The 26,528-nt window shown below is 40.9% G+C and overlaps 1 protein-coding gene across 1 annotated transcript; it reads left to right on the top strand.

Moving 5' to 3' along the window:
- On the top strand, window positions 1-14,825 carry plpp2b (phospholipid phosphatase 2b). The gene is made up of 6 exons (XM_026159518.1): window positions 1-482; window positions 9,642-9,793; window positions 9,990-10,252; window positions 10,468-10,525; window positions 11,523-11,699; window positions 12,622-14,825. Exons 1-6 carry the CDS (start codon window positions 422-424, stop codon window positions 12,775-12,777), a joined length of 867 nt encoding a protein of 288 aa, XP_026015303.1. The 5' UTR covers window positions 1-421; the 3' UTR covers window positions 12,778-14,825.
- Window positions 14,826-26,528: the final 11,703 nt, after the last annotated feature.

The following is a 26,528-nucleotide window of genomic DNA, read 5'->3' on the forward strand; positions in this document are numbered from 1 at the left end:
AAGAGCCAGACGAGGAAGCAAGGAGGAGGGATCAGGAGCAGTGGCGTGGTTTGACCGGAGTTTATTCTGGATTCTGCGGACGCCTCCGTCACAGTTCAATCGGATGGTCTCTCTCTGGTCTTTATTTGATACCCAAATCAGTTATGTGCGCAAAAGGACGCAGAGCGTCAGAGGTGTGCTGCTCCGAAAGGAGTTTGGATAAAGTGGCGCTATAAGAAACTTACACACCTCCGCTGTCACTGTCATCGCAGCACAGGTACGAACCAGGATCCCGGAAGAACTCGTTGTACGGGTTACCCTTTGTTTTTAGAGTTACTTGTACGTTTCTGAGTGAACGAACTCAGATGGACTTGTTTACTTTATTCAAGAAAAAAATTATCTCTCAAAGTTTCTGATTGTAAAGTAAATTAGCGGAAAGAAAATGAAGGATCAGAAGAAGAAGAAGCTGTTCGTGGTGGTGGATGTGCTGTGCGTTACAGCTGGTAAGTTAACAACCTGTTCCTTTTATTTAGCACACGGACAATGCGCAAAAGTCGGCAGGCGTCGCTGGTAATATATTTGTGGCTACATCCGTTTCTTCTCATAATTCGCATTTTTTGTGTGTGTTTTGCACCGATAACAGCAGCTTAGGGTCTCTTGTAGTAATGGGAACTCAGCGGTGTTTGTTTATTTGCACGTTAAACTCAAGCGCGATTTTTTTTTAATCAGACAAAAGGTTTTCTGGCTGGCTGCTGATTTTAATCTCTGTTGCTGATCCAGCAGCTGGACTGCCACACTCGGGTCTGGCGCTAAATGAGCAGCCTGTCACTCACTTTGTTTATGGAGATCCGGGCTGGGATAACGTCCCGGCCTTAAATGTTGGTGCAATTTCACCATGGCAGAACATAAGAGGAAATCTCAGTGTCATCCTCCTCGCAAGCTTGCATGCTTCAACCTACTCACCAAAACTTTGCAGGACTTTACAGTGCCCCAGGAAGCTGAATATTTGTTTATGGAAATCTGATACGCATGTGTGCGCCCCGCTTATTCCACATATTTTGTCTGCCAGGAATCCTAAAAAGACTGCTCCCAACTTCCTACGTTTGGTGCATTTTGGTACATTTGACTTTCTGCTGCGCTCGGAAACGGATGTTCCGCGTTTAACTTCAGGCAGAAACAGTATTTTCTGCTGTAACCAATGAACTAATATGTATCGGATTCGTCTCCTCCCTCCTCTGGATAGTGTCAGAAAATGCACCATACTAACAAACATTGTAGTAACAGCTTTCCACACTGATGAGAGTCTTTTGACATTCATCTTCAAGGTATGGACCACGATTAGGGAAGAAACAATGAATCCATTACTGGAGATTTACACGAACTGTATGAAATTACTTAATCAGTGCAGCTGTATCAATAACTCAATGCATTATAAAGATAATATTAATGTCACCGTATTCAGATTTGCATGATGAAAATAACCATGTACATACTGTACAGACTTTTGAGAGACGTGTGAATCTTTTAATAATTAGCTGAGATTCAAAGGGGGTTTGTTAAAAACATATAAATACAGATGCCAAAATAAATAAATCACCGGGTTTAATAATCTGACAAATGTTTTCATCATAAAGATAATGATTAGATCAACTTTATCAAACAAAAAAAACAACAAACATAAAAAGTCTGAGCTGACATGTCCAGAAGAAGTTGTTTTCAGATGCGGACACAAGGATAATATGCACATGTGGAATATACCAGTGTGGTGGGAGGTTGGTTCACTGTGTTAATGCCACATGAGCACGACAGCCATCTGTTTTGCAACGGTCTGGTGTTTGGCACCTTGTTTATCACTTGTTTTGTCTCGGTTCTACCGGTGAGGTACAAAAGAGGAAGGAGTTCAGGACAAAGACTTCCAGGGCCCCCACTCCATCCCGGGCTTTACAAAGAGCTTAGGAGTATTTTCCATCAGTGGGAATATCCACAGACTGCTGAACATGATCAGCCTTACCATTTGATTGTCACAAGTCTGGGATTAATGTCTGGGTTGGTCGGATGGTTGGTCAGATCTCGATGGATTATCCACCCTTTTTGCCTTCGCTTTCCCTACTGCCACCCATGTCATTCACCCAAATAATCGTCAAGTCAACCCCAAGTTTATGTGAGGTTTCCCCAGGCGTGTAATAACAACACGATAGAGCTTATAATTATGCTGACCATTAGCCTGTATGGAAACAGTGTTGAGTTGGGTTTCTTCTGCATTTTCAGACTGTTTACATTTCTTGAATTTGTGAGCCTTTCAAATCTGCCTTTTTCTTCTCTCTGGACTTTTGCTCAGCCGAAGAAATATGTCTCACATTCAGCAGACTGCCTTCATCTATCCTTTGTTCAGGAATCCAAAGGCCAAAATCAATGGTAACATGAAAGAAAGATTTCTTTGGCATGCTCTCTATCTCTTTCACCCTGCCCTGCCCAGGTCAAACTACACTGATAACTGGTGGTATCATACGAATAGATGTGCCTCTGTCTTTTTTGTTGTGGTTTTTTGTTTAATACAGTCCACAACACAGTTACTGAGCACCTTAATGGATGAATGTGGTGTAAAATAGCTGGTTTGTGGTAGTTTACTGATGCCTTCCTACTCGAGGTCTGTCGTATTGTGTATTATTTGTCTAGTTTAAGCCTCCTGTCTCTTTTTCTTTTGTGAGGGACATTTGAGGTTGTTGTACTCGTCAAAGATCTACCTTGGTTTTGAATTTCTTGTTTATTGTGAGCTTCTGGCCTCGGTTCTTCGTCTATTCTTCCTCCCTTCCTCCCACTCTCCCTACCCCGTCTGTGTAAGTCTACACTCAGCACAAATAGATATTGGGTGTTGGCTCGAGAAAGGAAAGACCGGGTTTTAACCTCTCCCTGCCCACAGCTCTGCAGGTGTAACATGTATGTCACAGCTCACCTCATTTCATGGGTGCTCCTGTTGGAAAAATGAATGACATTTTGAATCGTGAGTAATGCGCTCGATAATACACCAGGCCAATAGACTAAATGGCCTTGGGGCGAGGCACTGCCAACACATTCTTGTTTTCCCATGTGTCCGCTCGTTATTGTCTGTAAGATTGTGCCAAACCTGTTCTGTGTCATTGATTGCTGACCCACTTACAAAACGTGTTATGTATGTATTGTACAGTATGTAAAAGTTGATATTATGTAAAAGAAACATACCTGCATTTCTTAAAATGGTGTTAGAGTCCATCCATCCGTCTCTTCTGCTTATTCTAATTAGGGTCACGGGGGCTGGAGCCAATCTCTAAGATTTACAGTATTTTATAATTTTGTTTTCAGAGAATTGTATACTTATCACTTATCACTCTGCATTTGTTGGTTTCTTTTGCACAGCTAAAGAACAATGGCAGCAGAGTTTTTGATTTGCGCCTGGCCTGCACATATCAAGTTGTTCTCAGTATTTTATATGATCACAATCACAGTGACACATACAATAGCGCTTGCTCACAGATTCCCACGGCAGGAAAACTGTCAGACTTTCTACACATTTCATTGCATTTTTTACTCTAAATGCACTCTGTCCCCTTGCTGTGTTGCTTGCCAACCCTGGTTAGTTTGTCGGTGAAGCCATCCAGCGGAGTCTTCTGGGAGCCGGGCCTCTCATGTGGTTTTTGTTGGTAAGACTGATTGGCTTGAGTTCTCAGAGCAAAGCTATGAAGATGCTTGATGGGAATGGTTTTCCTTAGGAGAGCCATGTCATGGAAACTGAAGCCCTTTTAAACAAACAGACACGTTCCACTGAGAGAACTTAGTTTCTTTATATTTTGGTTGCTGATATTCAAATAATTTTAAATCGTTGAAAGTGAGGTTGAGCGTGGAATTCAGGTATTTTATAGGCATACATTGATTATTTTTGACTGTTTGTTTCTACAGTTTTTTTAAGTTTTTATTTGTATGTTCTTTTATGTAGCTCTGCCATGTCGACATCCAATATTCTATTTTTCTGTATATTTATTGATGTTTATTACAGGATACCCACTGCTCTTTGCAGATCTACGTTATTATTTTGGACTTTAGCAGAGCTTAGCATGATTCACAGTTCAAAATAATCTTTGTTTTGGTGTAACCCCCCAATTCGTGCACTCTGGAATAAGCTCTATAAGCACTTCTCTCCTTAGGTAACCTTTTTTTCTGAATGATGAACAGCAGGTGTTTGGGGCTGCTGTGCTCACTGCCAGAGCTGTCACTGACATCATATAAAACCTCGAGTATCAAAAATGTAAACAGTGCTGTTTGATCACTAGAAAAAGATACGAGCTGTAAATAAGCCAAACGCAGTCTAAAAGACATGTTTCTTGTTAATGTCGATCCAAACTAGATTTTAAGGACTAATCCAAACAAGCTGGGAACGTATAAAGGCAACATCAAATATATACAGGATAAAGTACGACACAGCAAGGCAGCAGTTTATTTAGTAAGGTCAGGATTATTCATTGTAGCTGCACACATCAGACTGCCTTTTAACTCCTCCCGCAGGCCTTTCTGGTTTAGGTTGAAACCTGTGTGGCCTACTTCTTTGATCCCCTCCAAACCCAGACTCTTTGATTGCTCACCCAGATTTAGCTGCTCTCCCACCACTCGCACAGCCTCGCCTGCCGCCATGTCTCCTTCTGCTCTGCTTGAAGCTAAGCACGCGTAAATGATGGACGGAGTGAAACAGTGGGATTAAAAATAAAGAATGGACCACAGCAGCAGCAGGATTTGGTGTGACTGGTGAAGTTGGGCGTTCCTCATGTGAATTAGAATTCCAGAGGCCTACGCCGGCAGAGGTTGTAGGCTCAGCACATACCTTCCACATTAGTCAGTCCAGCTTGGAGGGGCGACAGTTAGAAGGAGAGAGAGCTTTAGCTGGTTTTTTAACTGCAACACATCTTCTTGAGCATGACCTGCTTTGACATAAAAACATGTTTGAATTGGAGGGAACAAACGAAGGAGAGAAATTTTTATTCAAAGGAATAAAAAGTGGAAACACTCCAGCTAAAAGAAAGGGGGGGAGAGCCTCCCTCTGTCCTCATCCACGCAGGCTGGAATTGGAAGCAGTCAGGAATTGAGTAAATGACTAAAGAGTGACACAGATTTCTAAGAAGCGGTGAAATGTAAGATGAAAGTAAAACAGTCAACAGGAAGAAAAGAAGGCTAGAAATACAATAAGAAGAAGGTGACCTTCATGCTGCAAAGGCAGGAAACCAGAGTGGAAGAAATTAGATGGAAGAGCAAATGTTCCAGCTACGACCCCGAAGGGAGGGCATCCTAAGGGCATGGGAACACCCATCTCACGCCACACACAGGCTATGCACTCTTTAGGTATGCATAATAAAAACCCAGACTGTATGTTTTTCAAATTAGGGAACATAATTGTCCATCTGTGTGGTTATGCAGGTGCAGCAAGTTATGTCAGAGAAACCACGGTGAGTAGGTGTCAGTTATTCTCAAACTATGACTTCCAGATAATCATGGCAGTTTGACTGAAGGGACTAAGGTCTCCAGAGCAGAAAAATGGACCCTGTACAGCAAATACATGTAGACATGAAAAGGAGGGAAGGGAAATGGAAGAAAAAGACCTAAGCTAGCAGAGGATGTGACGGGCCTTGAATGTCAGCACCAGAGTGCGATTGTGGTCCAAATGGTCCTGCATAATTGCACATCTACCAGCTAAATAAAGCATTACCCAGTGAGGCCTCTATATTTACAACAGAGGGAGAAGTGTGTGGGAGGACACTGTGATCGAGTGAGTGACAGAAAGAGAAGAATGAATGGCTTTAAGCATGACAGAGAAACAGGATGTGATTCAGCAGCGGTGGAAAGAATGAACATGCTGCTGTTGTTCATGTATCAATTAATGCAGAAATCTCCTTCTGACTGAGCTGGATTCCTCAGACAGTCATTCTCAGTTACTCTCATATAGCTTCATTTTGCTCTAGTATCCATTGTAGCAGTGGGAGTCACCAAGGTATTACTGCAAAGTGGAACCAAAGACTCTAAAGTGAACCTTCTTTAAACGGAGGCAGAAGGACTGCACATTAGAGGCTCAGGCAGGAGCGTTTCCTGGCCACATTTTCCTCTCTCAATCTTTGGAGGAAACATCCAAAAACAAGGCTTTTCGCACGCTAAAGAAATAAGTCTACTCTTTTTATTGTTACTTCCATGTATTCTGTGTTCTTTCAGATTTTCTCAACAGAAAAATCTCCAGTAGAGTCAGAGACACTGCTCGGTCTTTAAGTGGAGGCAGCTCTGGAGCAATGTCAGTTTGGGTTGTGGGATTGTCTCGTGGTATGCTGGAGGCCTATTTTGTGTGCCGATGGGTCTAATTTTGTCTGAAAACTGTGTTGGAGTATGTCTGCTTTTCCAGAGACTGGCTGGTTTGTTTCTTGCAGATATTATACGCAGGGGGACTGCTCATGAGACACACTCGCATACGCACCTCAGGGCGTACCATTTATTTTGCCCATGAGAGCAGTCCAGACTCCTTACATCATTTTATTTCTGCCATTTCCCCCCCTTTTCATCTGAGCTTCTGATTCATGACTTAAAAGTTAAAGGCAGGTGTCAGCTGAATTAGTGCTTCATGGATGAAAACAGACATGAAAAATTAATACTTTTTTTACAAGTCAGAGGGGCTTTTTAAAGACCTGCAGGCTGACTTCATTCAGTCCATAAACCCTGTCCTGTTAAGAGGATTTAGTAAGCATTAAAAAACATAAAGATATTGAGCTGATGAGATGAATACATTTTTGCAGGCAGTAGAATAATGGTGATGATGGACGTGCAAAAGCTGTTTAGCCATGTGTGAATTTGTGCGATATTTCATTAGCTGGCACATCATTTTAAAGGTTTTTTCCCCCTTAATTCTTCTCCTGCTTTGCTGTGATTAATGGCCTGGTTCTATCATGCGACTCCAGCATAGAAATAATTATGTTGTACTGCTGCTTGACATTTACCATTCTGTGTTAGGTAAATAAACTTCTCTCTAGAGTTTGTCTAGGCCAACCTTATAAAAACCTTCAAACTTGGTGCTATGTATTCATGGAGGTAGGTTTCATTTAAACCTGACTCTGATTTTAGTGCAACTATTTTTTCCTGACTCCACAGAGAAATAAAAAGTAGTAGTTGTTGGGGTTTTTTTTAAGTTTGCTCCATTTTTTCCAGCTGGTAGCAGGATGCAGGATACAGATGGATAAGCTGCCACCCAAAAGCCACATCAGTAAATCTGCATCAGCGAGCTCCCCTGTGGTGCTTCAGACAGGATGTTAGTTAAATATAAGAGACTGTATTACACTACAGTTATCACAGACAGGATTTGGTGGCTGTAACAGGAAAATGTGTGGAATAGGACTTTAAAATCCTGGTTTACCACATCCTGCACACTGGAGTCCTGTGCTCATGCAGTGATTGGTGGGAATCTGCCACACAGTGAAAGGTGACAACCAGCTGCTGCTTGTAATGTTACTGGTCTTAGAAATAAAATAATAAATGTACTTAAACTGCCTGTAGGCACTAAAATTACTTAAACATTTATGGCTGCTGCATGTAACAATAGTTGCATGTTTTGGAAAATGTTTCTGATTGTTTTTACGCATAGTGGGAAAGCTTCCCACGTCCTCCCCAGGGTACTTTGATTAGAAAGACTAGTCTGGCAAAAGGCTTTTAAATAAATTTACTTTGTGACTGAACACTGTCTTTGTTAAAGGTAACGTCTCTACTTTTTTTCCTTCAATGTTTGTCTAGTCTAAATCCAGCTCCATCAAGGCCAGGTCAGCAGGGGTCAATGCACAATCATGTGTTCATCCAATTGAGCACTATTGTTTATTCTGCTCTCAGCACAAAGCCTGTATTTTGCTGCTGCCTTTGCTCACTGAGCCCATAAAACCCTTTGTCCACAGGTGTGCAGGCGATATGTCTCTATATCCCATCTCATCCCGTGTCACCTTCGACATAGAGAGATAAGATCAAGTGCATGTTATTCTTCTTCTGTCATCATACATGGCCTGTTGCCGAGAATACTGAACAATAGCGAGGGGTATTTCTAAGAATTTGAGTTGTTAAATGTACTGAAGTGACAGTTTTCGGGTCCACTTACAAACTAAGTAGTGCTTTTCTTTGTGACAGTGTTCATACATTTGCAGTAGGCTGTTCTCCGATATCTGTCACGAGGTGGAATTAAACATGGAATCAACAGAGCATTTATCTCAGCTGAATCCCAATCCGCCTTCCTCTTGTATATTTTCCTTTAGTTTCAGTCTTAATGGTCTCTCATCAGTCAGGTTCACTGGAAGTCTTCCTAGAAATATGTCAAGGGCAGACTTTTTTTGCTTTTAAATGGGAGGGGTGCACAGTTCATTTACGCAGAAATTCAATGCTATTGGTGAGTGAACTTTTCAAGTTCTTGCGATGCTTTTGCATTGCTGTTTTTGTTGCATTTCGCATGCAGGCACTTGGTATTTTCACAGTGGGCCCAAGACTGTCCGCCTTCTATGGATAGCAGTATTAGGGTGGAGAACACATTCCTTACTAGGGCTGGAACACCTGATCATTTCCAGCCATTTGTCAGTTGATTGTTTAGTCTTTGACTTCTCTAATGAATGTCAGAAATACCCGTAACCCTATAAAACTACAAGTTTGCAGTGCCATGTGAGGGACAAAAGATACCTATACCTGTGCATATAAGGCCTTTGTCTCACATATTGTCTAAATCTCACATATTGTCTAAATCTCCCTAGGTGGAATTCACCACTCTGCATTGTAGTCTTGAAAGGGGATCGCCAAAGACAGCTAGAAGCTCGTTTTAATTGGGTCACATTGCTAAGATGTAGAAATAAGTATCAGCTGTTTTTCAGCAGTCTCATATCTTCAAGTCTCATTTGAGCTTCTGCAAATTTAACAGGTTTTTGATTCACATAGCAAAGAAGCAATTTGCAAAATGTATTCAGAAACTGTTTATTAGTTCTTCACATTCTGAAATGTGCTTGTTAGTGAGTGTCTGTTAGACAGAGAGGAAGATGGTGAGCGTGTGGTTTAGGAATTGAGTTTTCTGAACCTCTCGAGGACATCATGCATTCTCGGGGGAGCTGTAAGCAGCTATATTTGGGCTTATTTTGCACACAACCACATGCCTGCAGGAATTTGTGTACAGTTTTTTAACTGTTTATATTGTACACATGGGTATATGTCTGATGTCTGATCTTTTTTTTTTCTTTTTGCATATACTCATGAATATAAAATCTATTTCCCACTGTGTATTTTTGCCTACATTTAAAGCACAAAATGTGTTTCTCCTTGTGGGTTGTTTTCATCCTTGTGAACTTAGCATTTATCCTTAGAAAAAAATTTCATCCCCCAAGTTAGGACATGAGATAATGTCTGAAAAATACAGAAAAATAGCCAAATGTGTTTTTCTACCTCATTAGTCTTTGATTTTAAAGTACATTAACTTGGATCTGGGATCCTCTTATGTGCCGCCCAATCACGGCCGAAACCCAGGAACTTCTGTTACATCACAGTCGAACACCTATGCATCCATCTCATCCCAGCAAGAGCAAAATTTATCCAGATATGCAATTAGTCTAACATAATAAGACTGTTCATCTGGTTTGTTTTCCCTCCAGCGGCACTGCCTTTCATCATTATGACCATTGTCTCCAAGCCATACCAAAGAGGCATTTACTGCAATGATGACAGCATCAAGTATCCCCTAAAACTAGACACCATCACCCCCGGTATGCTGGCAGCTATCACCATCTGCTGCACTCTCGTCATTGTAAGTGTAACAGGACGTTTCATGACATTGTTCTAGCTGACTTTACTCATTTGACACAATTCTATGGATGCATTTTGCCAGAACTTGACAATAAGTTGATATAGAAGTAGGAGAAGACTTTTTATGTAATGGAGGAAAAATGTGGGGGAAAAAACCCAAGAAATAATCTTTGATTTTTTTTATTCTCTCTCCTCAGATCTCATCTGGAGAGGCTTATCTGGTCTACAGACAGAGGATTCAGTCTAACACACAGTTCAATCAGTATATAGCTGCACTCTACAAGGTAGTAGGCACCTTTCTGTTTGGAGGAGCTGTCAGCCAGTCACTTACTGACCTTGCAAAGTACACTATTGGGCGTCCAAGGCCAAACTTCATGGCAGTATGTGCACCGAAAGTCTGCACAGGATACATGCTGGTGATCAACTGCACTGGGACTCCTGAGGATGTCACAGAGTCTAGGTAGGAGGGAAAGAACTTCCATCAGTTTCTTTATAGAGGAAACAAGAACCTCACACAAATTACACAGATTGTAACATACTGTAAATCAAAAAAAAAACAGACATTGTCTGTGAAAAGGAAGTCTAACACATTTTACATGATATTGATGCTGCAAAATGCTACTGTACAAATATCCTGTGTAAAGCAGTTACATCTGAATTGTGTTTTTTCTCTAGATTGTCCTTCTATTCTGGTCACTCCTCTTTTAGCATGTACTGCATGCTTTTCCTAGCGGTAAGTACAGAACATGAGCTTCAAGAAATAAAACCCATCTCTCTGTACAGTTAAAAAAAATTAAATAAAAAAACTCCTAAACCTCTGGGCTCCTTTAAGAGCATTCTCATGCATTTAGATCTGTACTCAGAGACATAAAAGGGAAAAGTGGAGTCCAGGGGAAGAATGTAGTGAGACAAATGATCTGGAATAGTCTGCAACCCTTTTCCCAGCAATGATGAAGGCAAAGCACGAGCTCTGACCTGTCTTCCAGGCCTATTCAGCTCATTCCACTTGGCCCCATCTCTTTGTTTTAAAAGGCACCGCAGCTAGACAGCAAGCTCCAAGCAAAGCAGCTTTTATTTTTTTCAGTTCCAAGAAAAGAGCGTCCAGCTAGTGTCCATTCCTGTCTTTGGCACTCTCTGTTTTGCAGGCATATGCTGCAAACAAACATAGAGCTCAGCTGTGACATCCAGCCCTTGTCCTCTGGGCTGCCTTGAAAGAGTATGCTATAGTGCTGAATGCAGCGTAGCTGTATGGCAGGCGGACGGTGGTGCGATGCCAATTTTTACACCTTTAACAGCAGCCGAGCAGAGTTTTTAACTATTGCCAGATTCATATTTTGTTGGCATCGGTGCTTTCCAGCATAAATGGGGTTCGAGTCTGTGGAGAACATAAATTAGATTTGTACTCAGCACCTTTTTAAAGTTAAATCTAATTTGAGAGGTGCCAGCTACTGTTTTCACTGCAAACTCAAGCACCAAAGTCATAGGCTTTTTTTTAAAGGATCCAACCAGTATCTTGATAGTGCTGCAGTTTAAGCACATTTAGAAATGGCAGAAATTTCCCTACTTTACTGTTTTGTTAGCATATCACATTGCAGTTATGATGTATGATGCAGTGTTGCCATAATATAACTGGTGACTATGCTGTTATGTATTGGTGTGATAACCTTTTTAGGTTCCAGCAGTGCTAATAGTATCATTGCTCTCTTTTTCCTCTCTGTTTCCACCTCCAGCTTTACGTGCAGGCGAGATTTGTGGCAAAGTGGGCCAGACTTCTCCGGCCCACCATCCAGTTCTTCCTGGTGGCCTTCGCGGTTTATGTGGGTTACACCCGAGTCTCTGATTACAAGCACCATTGGAGCGATGTGCTGGTGGGGCTGCTGCAGGGAGCGCTTGTTGCTTTGCTAAATGTGAGTCTCCACGGCAACGTCCTACAAGATAAATGCTACAAAAATTAGTGATTTTATAGTAACACAGCCATTACTTTTAAAAGCTTACACCTGGGAACTTTTGCCAGTTTTTCTTTTTACTTCTCCTCTTGAGAATTTATGATTACATGGAGACTTTTTTTCATTACATTTTTTGCACCACCAGCTTCCTACCTGATGACATATTAACTTTGCATCTTAGTCCTGTGGTTTCCAAGTGCTGGAAAGGCAAACACGGGTGTGACCGTCTAAATCATAAAAATGACATTTAGTGGAAACGTTAGCAGAATAGCTCAAAACATATATTTTATTCCCAAAGTTAAAAGCCATGTAGAGAGGAAGCATGAGTAGAGTGAAGTGTGACAGCAGCATGGTGTGTCTTGATACAAACCCACATACTCACAGCTGGCAGGTAACAAGTCCATTCACCTGCTTCATCCAGCTGGGCTTCTTTATTGTTTGGCCACTTCCCTGTTATGATTGAACCACTGTCAGCTCTGCCTCGTGGAAATTCTGGAGTGGTAGAGCGTGTGTTTGTGTGTCTGTGTGTGTCCATGCATGATTAATTGGGATGTGAGCCTGCACCTTTGGCCTTCACAGTGCTGCGCGCAATTAGAGACCCTCCTGGGCATAGGATTTTATGGTCTGCAGGGGTTGTGCCTGCTCTCTGTGTGTTCCTCTCTGATGTGTGTGAGAGTCTGCGTTAGTGTGTCATTTAACAGCTGTTCACAGTCCTCTCCAGACACGTGTAATCACAGTTTCCAGCTCTGCCCGACCTCCTCAGTGTCCCTTACTTGTTTATACTCCAATCTCTGTAGCACAAATAATTTTCTAAGTGACCTGCAATCTTGTCTGGCTTCCTTTTTTTGTCCCCTCTTAATCTCTCCTTTCCTCTCCTCTGCAGGTGCACTTTGTGTCGGATTTCTTCGAGAAGTGTCCTAAACGTTCCAAGAGGCCGGGCACTCGCGATGGTGAGGAACCAGAAAGGAAACCCAGCGTGCAGATTGCAGACTCTGAGAACAGCAACCATTACAACTACCACAGTCGTGGCACTGTGTGATAGTGGACTTAGGAACAAAGACTGCAAACCTGCAGACCACAAACCTGTGTGATAGCGTCAAATCCAGGGGCTTCAACCTGGTTAGATCAGGTAATAACCTGGGTTATATGCAATCCTGACTCTTCAGGATGCCTTCTGTCCTGGAACTGTGTCAAATTTTAATGTTTTGGTAAGTTTTGCAATCGGCCCTTTGTATTTGTGTTTTAAAAAAGAAAGGAAAAGCTAGACTTCTGGCCTGTAACTTTCAACCTCTTTTCTCTGCATCAACCACTCACTTTCCACCTGCTCCACTGGACTGAGGGATGCAGCCCATCCCTAGGCACCTGAGACACAACCATGACACTTTTCTCCTGTAAGAGAGAAAGAAGCATATTTTCAAGCTATCATTATTAACGGTAAAGCAAAAAAAGCTTTACCAAATGCAACATGGGTAACATTGTTACCTGTGTTAGCAATGCAGGTTTCAATAGCTGTAAGCTTCCAGTGTCTTTTTCCAGCACACTGACAAAATAATGTCAGATAAAAGTCTCTCTGCATTTGGGTTGATACATATTCTACTTTCTTTACTCATTACTTGCAAATTAGGGTTGTTATTATTATACAGTATGCATGTTATCTGTTCCAGAATGGATCAGTGACAGCACCTAGATTTCAGTTATACAGAGCGAATGCAGTGATAACCTAAAAGTGCCTGAAAAGTGCCAAAAACTGCACCAGAATCTGGGCACGGTTTCAGAATTCAAAGCAGCTATTTCACTTCCAGTGAGTTCTTTAATTTTAATTAAAACTACACCGATTAATGGAGCTTTAACATCAGAGTGTATTTTTTGATTTGTGAAAGTAGAAAACCAAATTTGTCTAGAATAATTGTAACGAGAAGAATGTTCAGGCAGGAATGTTTCTAAGTGTTGATGGATTCATGTCATTTTATTGGACCTACAGTAGAAGAATACTGAATTTCTGACTGTCGGTTAACTTATTTTCCTATATAATGCCATCCTGTTGACAGCATGTCTCAAAAGCTAAAATACAGGTTTTTTCCTGGCAGTCGACCAAATCGTGGAGTCCGTGTCACCTCGTTCAACAGACATCTATGGATCTTGCTGCCTGTTTGATAAACACATTTTTAAAATGCTTGAGTAAATATTACCCGAATTAACAATGTTGTTATAATTTTTTATTACATTGCTGATTTTGTGGTGGTTTTTCTTTGGCTCTGGCTAAAATCTTATTGGCATGTGGCCCTAAAAACTCCTGAAACGTTAGCTATAGACCATCCAGAGCTGCTTACATGAGCTGTAGAGCCAGTTAACCAACATGGGAAACAAGAACATCCAGTAATGTTTCATAACTGCCGTACAAACAGATCTGTGTCTCTGCTAGAACAAACATTTTGTTCTTAAAGTGCTAGACAGGTTTACCAGCTGACAACACACTAATTAGATTAGTGCTCATTCATGTTGGCAGACTTCACTAACTGTCATGTGATATCACTGATTTCATTACGTTTAGCATGAAACTGAGCTAAAGTGAGGACACATCGAATCTTCAGCTTTTAGGCTCATGTCCAGACTGGAAAGTTTCTGAAATGTAAACATGTAATTGTGGATTAGATTAATGATTTGTTTGATCACCTATGTGAAATGGACTGCAGTAGCAGACACCATTGATGCCTGTAGCTTTTATTTCTGCTGGACTTGATGTGTCATACCACTACTATACAATCAATCAAATATTAAGAAACGTTGCCTCTATCTTGTGTCCCTTTTCCACTTTTTTTCTAATTTTTTGTTAGAAAAAAAAAATTTGTTTAGCAAATAATAATCAAAGATGGACGAGACAGCCATTTTGAAAGTGGTTAATAAGTTATTTTGAATATAAAATGTTCTTTATGTACTTTTATAAGGTTGGAAGTGCCAGCTCTAAGGTTTTTTGTGCAATCACCCCAGCTTGCCACTATGAGCCACAAATACTGTATCCATGAATGCTATAAGACATGTTTTTAAGTTTTGTGAAGTACGTGTGTGTTTATACACCTATATTTGAAATAAATAACAGACAACAACAAAAAGAATGATTAATATATAAATTGTATGCTTTTATTTCAAATGTAGGGATGTTTTAGTCTTACCTGTACAGTGTGCTTTGGCCCGGGATTTCTCAGACTGGTGCCTGTTGGATTTGCTACACAAACAAATCCAATTCCAGGTCCAAACGGATGCCAGATGCCTTGGCAGGGCTCTTAAATGGCTGCTGTAATGATGAAGAGTTACATACCCAGCTGTGTATTTGAAGCTTGTAACACTGCTCTGGTTCCACTTCAAACATTGGTCCATGTTCCTTTTCCCCTTCCTGTGCTGATGAATGGTGTGCATAAGGTCTCATGTGTAGATCTTGTACAGTGTATAAACAAGCACCGGGATGATGGACAATAGATCAGACAGACCACAAACCTGATAGGCTGATGGACTTGGTGAGAAAAGAACACAGAGGGAATCTTAACTGGCAGTGACTGTGAGGCCCCAAAGCTGTGCTGTAGTGGGGGTGGGGTATCCTATGGCAAACCTTAGTCCACAGGGATTTCCACACATTTAAAGTGCACATTTACAACAAGAAGCATCTGGAAGTGGTTGCACAGATGTGCAATGCTCTGCTTGTGCTTGCTACTTATATCTAAAGCATGTGTATATAACTCAACCTGACGAATGGCAGAAAATAGGGATGGGTACCGGTGTCATGGCACCGGTTCTGACATAAACGGTAGTAACCAGACCGAAAAGCAGCGCACATTTCGGTGCTTTATTTCGGTGCTTTTTTTCCCTGGGCTGTGATACAAGTCTAGCCAATCACTTTACGTTTCCGAGGATAGTAGGCGGGTCCAGGTACGTACGTTCTGTTAGAGCAGAGCTACAGATTAAAAATGTCCAAGGCGAAGCGGTTAAAAGTCTGGCTGTACTTCACAGCAAAATATGCAAACTCAGCAGCCTGCAACAAGTGCTTTAAGCTGATACTGTGATACTGTCAAAGGAGGTAACACCTCAAATCCGATGAAACACCTGGCGACGCATAGCGTTTTTTTTAAAAGCCGAGAAATGCGCCGTATCTGATAGCTTGCTGCGAGACCTCACACCGTGCACGTCGGGTGGGTTGCCAGTTATCGGGCCCGGAGCAACATCCCCCAAAAACCCGAAGAATAGAGTCCTGGCCCCTCGCCCTGCCAGTGTAGCAGAAATGATGAGGATGATGATGGCAGCAGCAGCCGTTCTTCTCTGCATGAGTAGCTTCATGTTGTTCGTGTGTAATTTACGTTGAGTAGGCTAACCACGTTATTACATTAATGCATGTAAGGTGAACTAGCAAACATCATCATAGCTACATGCGGCTGTCCTCTTGTTTGATGGCAGATACTCCCTTCACCCTGGCCAAAAAGGCTAAAATGACCAAAGAAAAAGTGGGAAACAGTTAAACATGAGAGGGTTTAAGTTTGTGTTTTTTCCATTGTTTAAGCACTGCTTCCAGCCAAGAGTGATGCCACATAGCTGCAGAAAAGGCTAACATTGTTATCTTTTTACAAAAAAAACCAGCTGAACGTGAGAGGTTTTTGGACAAAGTTTGTGTTCTCCATTCTTTAAGCACCGGTTCGAGCACCGTTTAAGTACCGGCACCGTTTCAAAAGTACCGATTTGGCACCGGTATCGGATAAAACCTAAACGATACCCATCCCTAGCAGAAAATGAGGATGACGGTGTAGAGGTATCATGGTGTTCGACTCCCCTCAAGCTTTTTGGAAACTAAAGTTCTCAGCTGGCGATAAGTCTCCATGTGTATGCTTTATTGGTTTAATACTTTAGATTTGATACTTCTGTTTATATATCGACTTGTGCCTGTGGTTCATGTTGTGTTTGCTTGTGTGTAACCTATAGATTATATCTATAGTCTTTAAAGCAGCAAATTTTGAATAAAGTTATAATTTACACTTCAAATGTATTGTTGGAATGTATCTCTTTAGCATGACTGATGTTACAATACAAGCAGAGCTGACTATGAAAAGCGTTAACAATAAGATTTGAAGCTTCATAGATTTCATATATAATATAGATATTGCCATGCTTTATAAAGGCATTACTTCAGGTTTAGGTTGCTGAAGAGAGTTATGTGAAAGGAGCTTGCAAAGAAAAGCGTCTGGACTTCTTTAAGTTGTTTGAAGACGTTTCACCTCTCATCCGAGAAGCTTCTTCAGTTCTAGGGTCAAATGGTGGAGAGTCCCAGATTTAAACCTAGTGGGAGTATCCGATCGTTCAGTCTGACGTCACTAGCCGTGTCTGGGCCTAAACTCTGCTGCAGGTCCATATATCAAATGATCACTATGGCATTACTGAGAGTTAAAACACTGTCTTAAGTCTTTCATCTTTAATAAAATGATCAGCCTTCTCCTCTACCAGGTGTAACAACTGAGTTTAACATTCAGGCATCCATGAAAACGGAATTTATGACATTTAACGGAGTTAGAAGTTAGCAGGAAGTTAGCTCGCTAGCTTCAATCTAAATATAATATAGCATGTCCTGACTGCGGGGTTTTGGAAACAAATTAAAATGTACAGCTCTGTTATCACTTCCAGCATAAATGAAGACAGAAAACTAAACAGCAGCGACGTTTGTAGGATTACTGAAGTTGGGCTAGCTGGTATATAATGATGTGCTACGTGACCGCTAGCGACACAGCTATGTTAGCATAATATAAACAAGCTAACTTTTTTCCCACTCGATAAAAGTTAACGTGAGTGTTCTCGGTGGTCAGGAACAAATGTAATCGCATGGCAGGATGCTGTAAAAGGACCAAACTTCAGCCAGGAGAACAACTGAGATAATCCATCCACAATACGAGGTTAGTCATTCATATACTGCTGCATGGGCGGTGCTGTAGTTACATCCTAAGGTTTTAAAAACTGAGCTTAAATAAATGATTAGCGGTAATAAAAGCCGAGGGAGGTCAGCGGTGATCACTGACTGTTTTAGGAGCTTTTTGAGATTAAATAGAAGAAAATACAAAACATTAAACATGTTAACAACACAAAAGCCATATTAAACGCAGACTACTTTAGGCCCGGAAGTAGGATTCGTCACGTCATCACTTAATAATCCCCACAGAGGGACAAAAGGACCCCCTGATGATCCTCTAATTGCCTGAGCCAAGGTGTGAAACTGGGTGTGGGTTCCAATCAGCCAGCAAGAGAGTTATGTGAAAGAATCACAGGGTCACATAAAGGTACTGAGCCATAATTCTAGCTCTAAATACTGTTAATATTTCACGTGTTCTCAGTATTATATAGGCCAGTTTTGACTCAAGAATTACTAATAATGATTGTGTGTAATTAATCTTAAATTAGAGATCTATTTGAAATATTAGATATTGAAATGTCAGTCCCTCTGACTTTAGTAATGATTGATCCTTATTTAAAGTTTCAGAGACAAGAGATGGTATCTATCATTAAATTTCCCAAACCTCTACTGCTCAGTTGACTTCTGTTCAATTCAGTTTTATTTATATAGCATCAAATCACAACAACGGTTGCCACGTGCTTTATATTGTAAGGACCCTACCATAATAGAGAGAAAACCCCAATTAGCCAAACAATGAGCACTTGTTGACAGTGGGAAGGAAAAACTGAATTTTAACAGAAAGAAACCTGTTCTGCCAGAGGTTTGATGGCGTGACAAAAGACACATTGTGAAAAAGAGATTAATAATAGTAATTAAATGCAAAGTGGTGTATAAAAATATAGTGAGTGAAGAAGAAGCTCTCGGTGCATCAGGGGAAACCCTCAGCAGCCAAGACTTATTGCAGCATAACTCAGGGAGGATTCAGGGCCACCTGATGCTGCGAATAAGCTGCATCAGCTGTAATGTTCGTTTTTTGTAAAGCACTTTTTAAATGAGAATGAGTTCACTGCGTCGACAGCCTGGAGTCAAAGACGGATTTTTCCTTGTCTGGCTGAGTTTACTGAGCAGCAGCGCTATTTTATACAATAAAATAATCTCTTTTCCCAGAAACATCCAAACAGTTTACAACACAGCAGGTTTTTAACTCACAGACTGGAATATTTTATATTAGAAGTGAGGAGAAGAAAATGGACAACCTGTTATGCTGTTAACTGTTTGGATGGGATTTTAAATACCTTCATATAATATACTCAGGTGCCTTTAAACCCCTCTGGTTTTATCTCAGCCTGGTTCTAATTTATTTTTAGATTATGTATAGTGCTTGCAGGGGCAGATCTCATGTCTGCGTTAGGGCACCCTCTAACCTCTGTATGACCTCTGTTCCACGTGTGCACCACGTAAGATTGGTCCTTTAGTGTTTTACTATTTCATATTTTCAAATGGCAGCAGGTACCTTTCTCTGCAGAAACATGGGAAAATGTGGTTGTAATACAAATATTTCTTTTTGACAGTGTCAAGGTTTAGTATAATCTCTGTCACCACTGTCCCATAAACAAATACACACAGATAGGGATGAACTGGTTCACGGTTCCAAGATTCCCTAAACCACAATTTTCCTTGATTTGACCCACACCGGTGAAATTTGAACAGGAGCAGCCTCAATATACACAAATTTGGTGTACTTGTACAGTGGTGTAAAATTTAAAAAATATTTTCATTTTTGTGTTTTTGTGGTCACTTTTGGAAAAGTCAGTGACTTTTATAGTAAATAAATCACATTTAGGGAATTTTTGCTGCTTTCAAACGTCAAAATGGGGAATATTTGACTCGCACAGTATGTGAGGTTTCAGATATACCAAATGCTTTGAGTGCTGCTGCACTGAAATTCTTATTTAGTTTTACCTTGGGAGACATACTGAATAAATGTATTTCTTTTCATCATGAAAAAAAAATCCTGTTGCTGATGAATCAGGAAGGGTTAATCAAGCCTCGCTCTGCTGTCTCAGTGCGTCTCGGCTGGAGAATGGAACAAGCCACAAAAATAAACACATATATTTATAACGAAATAAACACTGGACCCACGGGGTACATTTGTGGGAGTTTTGTTGGCAGCGGTACTGAAAACCACTACCATTCCTCATTTAAAACAATATTACTCACTTGCATGTTGTGAAAGTTACGCAGACACAGGGTGATTTTTTTTACTGCGATGTCAAAACAAGTAGAAATGGAAAACACTAAGGTCTTCTATTTACGTGACTATTTAGCCATTTAGCTGCTTCTTCTTCAGGGTGATTTACAATATGTGAGTTCACCGCTGTGTCATTAATTTCTCCAGAGAAATGCATACTATACCCCTACTGAATATATTACCCTGCAGGTCTGGTGAAAAATATAACCCTTTGTGTCACGAGATGTTGGTAACCAGGGCATTTATGAGTTTACTAAACAATTAACTAAAGGTTAATGAAAGATTAAAGAAATATTTCAGGTAGAGTGCAGACAGAGATTCCACTGGTTTTAGATTTTTTTAAAAAGAAGAAGAAGAGGAAGAAATATTCAGTAATGATGGTAGTGATGCATCAAAATCCTAATTTGATTGTGCCTTAACATCCTGTACTTAACTAAAAGTAGTAGTGGTAGTTCCAACCATAGACTCTGTGTATGGTTATGTATACTTAGACCCATGACTCACGCGCTGTTTGGTGAACTCCTGTTTGGATCATTTTATTTTAGCCCTTTGGCCCCTGCTAGTGTTTAGGAAACAGTGGTGTGTAAAGTTATCAGCTAACTAGGAAGCTTGCTTAACAAGCCGTTTCCATAGATCCTGTGTACAGACAGGAGAGTGTGGTGTGCAAAAGTCTATATTATTACCAAAATAAATCATAGAGCTATTCATCACCTGCTCAAGTGTAGCAGAAGTAAGAACAATGTTTTTTGTCAGCTGAATGGGAATAAATAGAAACACTCTAATCTGTACTTAAGCTACTTTCTGCAGTTCCAGTATTTCACTCCTTTCAAGGGCATGTTCAAAAAGCACAAAAACAAAAAACAACAAATGGATCGGATCTACTCTACGGAAACAAGCTGAAAAATATTCCTTAGAAGCCATCACAAACCATGAATGGTCCCGTCCTCCGAGATGGAATTATGTGAATGACTGAGAGTCTGGTGCGAAGTGGCTCTTGAGATGACTGGTTTTGGAAAAACCTCAGCACTGAAAGCAGTAACGCATGACAGAAAAAGACTTAGTTGCCAGTATTTTGATGCTGCGGTAGACAACGCTGGATGTTATATACTCACTTTGGTCAACGTCCCCGTGGAAGATGGCCATATATTTAAAACAGGAAGGGGTGCTGCTTGAAATCCTATTTCACACAATGAAAATCATCTTATTTAGAACTCTTTTCTTCTTAATTCGTCCCTTTTTTCTCTTCCTCTTGCTGTATCTTTGTAACTATGAGTGAATTTCTGATGGAAAAATTATAGTTTTTAATATAATGAGGGGAAGTGATAATCAATCACAATAATCTGTATTGTCTATCTCAGTTTATGGACAGAGAGAAAGGGAGTATGCAAGTAGAAAAGGGAAGGTCGGAATCAGACATGAGCTGTTTTATATAAGCAGAAGTGGCTCCAGTGTTTAATTTAATTGTTCTGTGGCTTCTATTGAGCTGGAACTGATTATATCATATTTTCAGCACTTAAAGGGGGGCAGGCATCTAAATCAATTAGTGTTTAGAGTCTCATAACCACAGATATGCATGGGGCACCACTATTGGAACTACTGGTGCTACTGACTGAGAATATCTTTTTACTCTGTAAACTTTAGCAGGTTTTTTTTCCTTCTTTTTTGCTTTTTGATGCGGAAAACTAGTTTCATCTAGCGCTATTAGTACATTGCTGTATGATGTTAATTTTGAAAATTACCATTTTTTCCCCTCCAGTATTGATTTGGAGGTGTTACAGGGAGCAGCTTTTGTTACTTTCTCATGCTGGAAGCCAGTGGAGACATTTTTAGCTTGGCTCTGTATTCTAGCAATTAAAATGCCTCCAGAAATGAGCAGCTAGTCTCTGTTGTTTTTCTCTTCCTATTATAGACAGCAGCTAGTCCTTTCATCATCGCTAAACGCTATGCTTCTGCAAAGAGACACATTAATTGAGCCCACTCTGTTCCTCATACAAAAGGACATTCTCAAACATACCTACATTATTTATGCAGGATCATCAACCATTAGGTTAAAGTATAATTGGCTCTCAAGTTTTAGTCTGAAGAATAGTTTGGAGTGACCCTTTTGTAGTTTTTATGGTTAGAGTTTTAGTAGTTAATCTTTTTTTTTTCTTTTTCTTTTTTTAGGTCCTATGTGTTACACTCAATCTCAAGAGTCTTGTTTTTCTGTATAAATATATTTTAACAATTACCTTTGACCCAATCATCCATTATCCAAGGGAAACTTTATATCTCTTTGTCAGGTTCATCACACTTCTGTCTGGTTGTTTGTGCTATTGTCTTCCTGCACAATGACAAAAAGACCAAACATATGTTTAAATAATTTAAACATCTACGGTTCTTAAAACATTTGCCCAGCTATTTTTAAAGAGATATCATTATCTTTCAAAGTAAAATGTATTTCTTTTACATTTAGCTCAGCCAGAATATTTGTTCTTAACATGCTGTGCTTAATATCCTATTTTCCTTTTTATGTGCATTTAAATGGTTTATTTCCAGCCTACAAACCCGTTGCTTGTCTTTGGTACATCCATATATTCACCCAAACTGAATGCATTTTTAAATTTTATTCAGAAGACGGGATGGTTGATTGTTCTTACATGTTTTTCTATTTGAAATACCAGAATAATTCTGTTACTGACTGGCAGTTGTTGGTAAATTATAATTACACTGGTAGACGATGGGAGTGATTAAAATGTTGGTGAGGGCAACAACACTACAAACAGATACCAACTTCTGACCTTGATATGCTTGACTGAATTACTGTGCAGCAAAAGTTGTGATGCGTAACTGTAGCCAGAGCCCGACAACACTACAACCCCAACTACGCCTGTAATATAAAGTTTACAAGTAGGCTCTCCCTGTATTTAATTCACTGATGGTCAGTTATGGACATTTTCTACGGAGGGAAGCCACAGCTTCTTGAACATCAACAGTGCCTGGTGCATGTGAACTATATCAGGACTATTTTATGAGAAGCTACCACTATGATAATAACTCTTTTTCTAAAATTGTATTTATTTTATTTGCAGATGTTTTTCTCGAGAAGTAAAGGTCATAATCGGTAGTTACCAGGCGTCTTAAGCTCTATGACACTGTATTAACAGACAACACAGACATGGATGCCAACAAAGTGGACGAGATAAGCTGATCTCAAAATCTCCACTTTGACCGCACGGTTTACTGCAGCACATTAGCAAAAGAAGAAACTAGAGCCAAAGCACACATACACATACTGTGGGGCAAAAAAGTATTTAGTCAGCCACCGATTGTGCAAGTTCCCCCACTTAAAATGATGACAGAGGTCATTAATTTGCACCAGAGGTACACTTCAACTGTGAGAGACAGAATGTGAAAAAAAAATCCATGAATCCACATGGTAGGATTTGTAAAGAATTTATTCGTAAATCAGGGTGGAAAATAAGTATTTGGTCACCTCAAACAAGGAAAATCTCTGGCTCTCACAGACCTGTAACGTCTTCTGTAAGAAGCTTTTCTGTCCCCCACTCGTTACCTGTATGAATGGCACCTGTTTGAACTCATCATCTGTATAAAAGACACGTGTCCACAGCCGCAAACAGTCAGACTCCAAACTCCGCCATGGCCAAGACCAAAGAGCTTTCGAAGGACACCAGGAAAAGTATTGTAGACCTGCACCAGACTGGGAAGAGTGAATCTACAATAGGCAAGCAGCTTGGTGTGAAAAAATCAACTGTGGGAGCAATCATCAGAAAATGGAAGACATACAAGACCACTGATAATCTCCCTCGATCTGGGGCTCCACGCAAGATCTCATCCCGTGGGGTCAAAATGATCATGAGAACGGTGAGCAAAGATCCCAGAACCACACGGGGGGACCTGGTGAATGACCTGCAGAGAGCTGGGACCAAAGTAACAAAGGTCACCATCAGTAACACACTACAACGGCAGGGAATCAAATCCCGCAGTGCCAGACGTGTTCCGCTGCTGAAGCCAGTGCATGTCCAGGCCCGTCTGAAGTTTGCCAGAGAGCACATGGATGATACAGCAGAGGATTGGGAGAATGTCATGTGGTCAGATGAAACCAAAGTAGAACTTTTTGGTATAAACTCAACTCGTCGTGTTTGGAGGAAGAAGAATACTGAGTTGCATCCCAAGAACACCATACCTACTGTGAAGCATGGGGGTGGAAACATCATGCTATGGGGCTGTTTTTCTGCCAAGGGGACAGGACGACTGATCCGTGTTAAGGACAGAATGAATGGGGCCATGTATCGTGAGATTTTGAGCCAAAACCTCCTTCCATCAGTGAGAACTTTGAAGATGAAACGAGGCTGGGTCTTCCAACATGACAATGATCCAAAACACACCGCCCGGGCAACAAAGGAGTGGCTCCGTAAGAAGCATTTGAAAGTCCTGGAGTGGCCTAGCCAGTCTCCAGACCTCAACCCCATAGAAAATCTGTGGCGGGAGTTGAAAGTCCGTGTTGCTCGGCGACAGCCCCAAAACATCACTGCTCTCGAGAAGATCTGCATGGAGGAATGGGCCAAAATACCAGCTACTGTGTGTGCAAACCTGGTAAAGACCTATAGTAAACGTTTGACCTCTGTTATTGCCAACAAAGGTTATGTTACAAAGTATTGAGTTGTATTTTTGTTATTGACCAAATACTTATTTTCCACCCTGATTTACGAATAAATTCTTTACAAATCCTACCATGTGGATTCATGGATTTTTTTTTCACATTCTGTCTCTCACAGTTGAAGTGTACCTCTGGTGCAAATTACTGACCTCTGTCATCATTTTAAGTGGGGGAACTTGCACAATCGGTGGCTGACTAAATACTTTTTTGCCCCACTGTATAGTGGTATCATGTTTCTTATTTGATGCACTGCTCTGTAACGAACAGTTGCCCATTACTTGTCCAAGGATAGGACTCTAAAGCCATTGTTGTACTAATGATTAAATGAACTTTTTGACCTCTTGTCAAATATTTGCATGTGAAGCACATATGGCTGCGATCTGACTTTGACCAGTATCGTATCCTGGCTCCAAGCACTGCTTGGAAAGCCCACTGAGTCTCTCAGTTAAAGACCATAGAATGGATCAAGGAATGAGCATCCATATAGAGTCGTGAAGTTGTTGCTGAACAGCATGCTTTTAGTCATCACCTTTTTTTGCCCCATCAAAGCTCTTGAAACAAAGTGTCCAAGAGAAATAAGTGAGTAAAGGAATTACTGAGGCCTGTCTTACTGCTTAACGGTCAGATGAACATATAGTAAGCAGGAACATTTAATGCATTATTTGTGACTCTTGCAATCTTAGCTGCAGTCTGGACAGCTGAGTGAGACTTTTGGTTTGAGAAAAGCCTTCTAAAGTCTCCAGACTAATTTAAATTTTCTGGAGATCAGCCTCACACTGGCTGAGGAAAGCCTGCATAGCTTCACTGAAACCGCTTCATTCTAACTAGCAGTGGCCTGCTGGGAAGAAAAAAGTAGTAAAGAGAGGGTAGTGAGGCAGGAGGAACTTTTGGCTGTAGCAGAGGTGGTCGTAAACAGTCTGAGGAGGTATCTAAAGCTCTCTCCCATGCAGCTTCCAGTCTCCAGTGTCTTGGCATTTGCATGTTGCTTTGGACACTAGTTCTGTGCTCAGGGGCCCGGCTGCAGGGGCCTCGCTGGATAATGGCACATTTCTTTCAGGCAGCTCAGAGAGAGTCAGAAGGAGAGAGAGCAGAAGCAGCTTATCTGGCTGCTGGCCATCCTCGCCACTACCACCAGTGACCCTGATGAGGGATTTATATATTTAAACACACACACTGCTTTACTTGCTTTGACCATGGGCTTCATGTCCCTCCACCTCAACTCTGCAAGTCATGCAAGACTTTGTAGATTTATGGTTGAGGGGAAAACGTGTCCCACTGTGGAATAGTAGTGACACAGAGAGGTAAACAAACCTTGCCATGTGTGACACGGCCTGCGTTGGGAAACAGCCCAAGGTTCTGTTTCAGACTCAAATGATGTCATTGCAAATGGAAGTGCACGATGTAGTCGAGGCCACATATATTCATCTCTTAGTATTAATGCACAAGAAGGTTAATCCGGAAAGGTGTAGTTCTGTTTCTGTCACATGTTTACACAGGAAAAATATGCGAATATACAGTAACAGACTGTAAAAGACTCTACAGAGACCACCCATCTCATCAGCCAAGAGCCATGAGTCTGTTTTATAGTTTTGTTATGCCGTGCTGGAGTTTCCAGATTTAGATTCCAGAGAGATGTGTACTATCTTTTGGAAACTTAGAGCAGATACAGGCGTCAGTGCACTGTATTTGTGGATTGAACCCCACAGTAAGGCCAAGACATACAGTTCAAACTCTCTAACTCAGCATTTGCACAGTGTCGAGATGGTAATTCACAATTCTCGTATTTCTTAAATAACACTTTAACAGCATTTTTTGGGAATGAAAACTAAACGTTCTGACCAGTTGTTAAATCAGTACACAGACAGTCACCTCAATGGGGTTAGGAGGTGTTGTATATCATGCAGAGCTTGTCATTTAATACTGCGACTCTAACTTGGGTCTGTCATAAAGAGCCAAATA

This window comes from Astatotilapia calliptera, chromosome 23, assembly GCF_900246225.1.
Source record: "Astatotilapia calliptera chromosome 23, fAstCal1.2, whole genome shotgun sequence".
Classification (NCBI taxonomy): Eukaryota; Metazoa; Chordata; class Actinopteri; order Cichliformes; family Cichlidae; genus Astatotilapia; species Astatotilapia calliptera.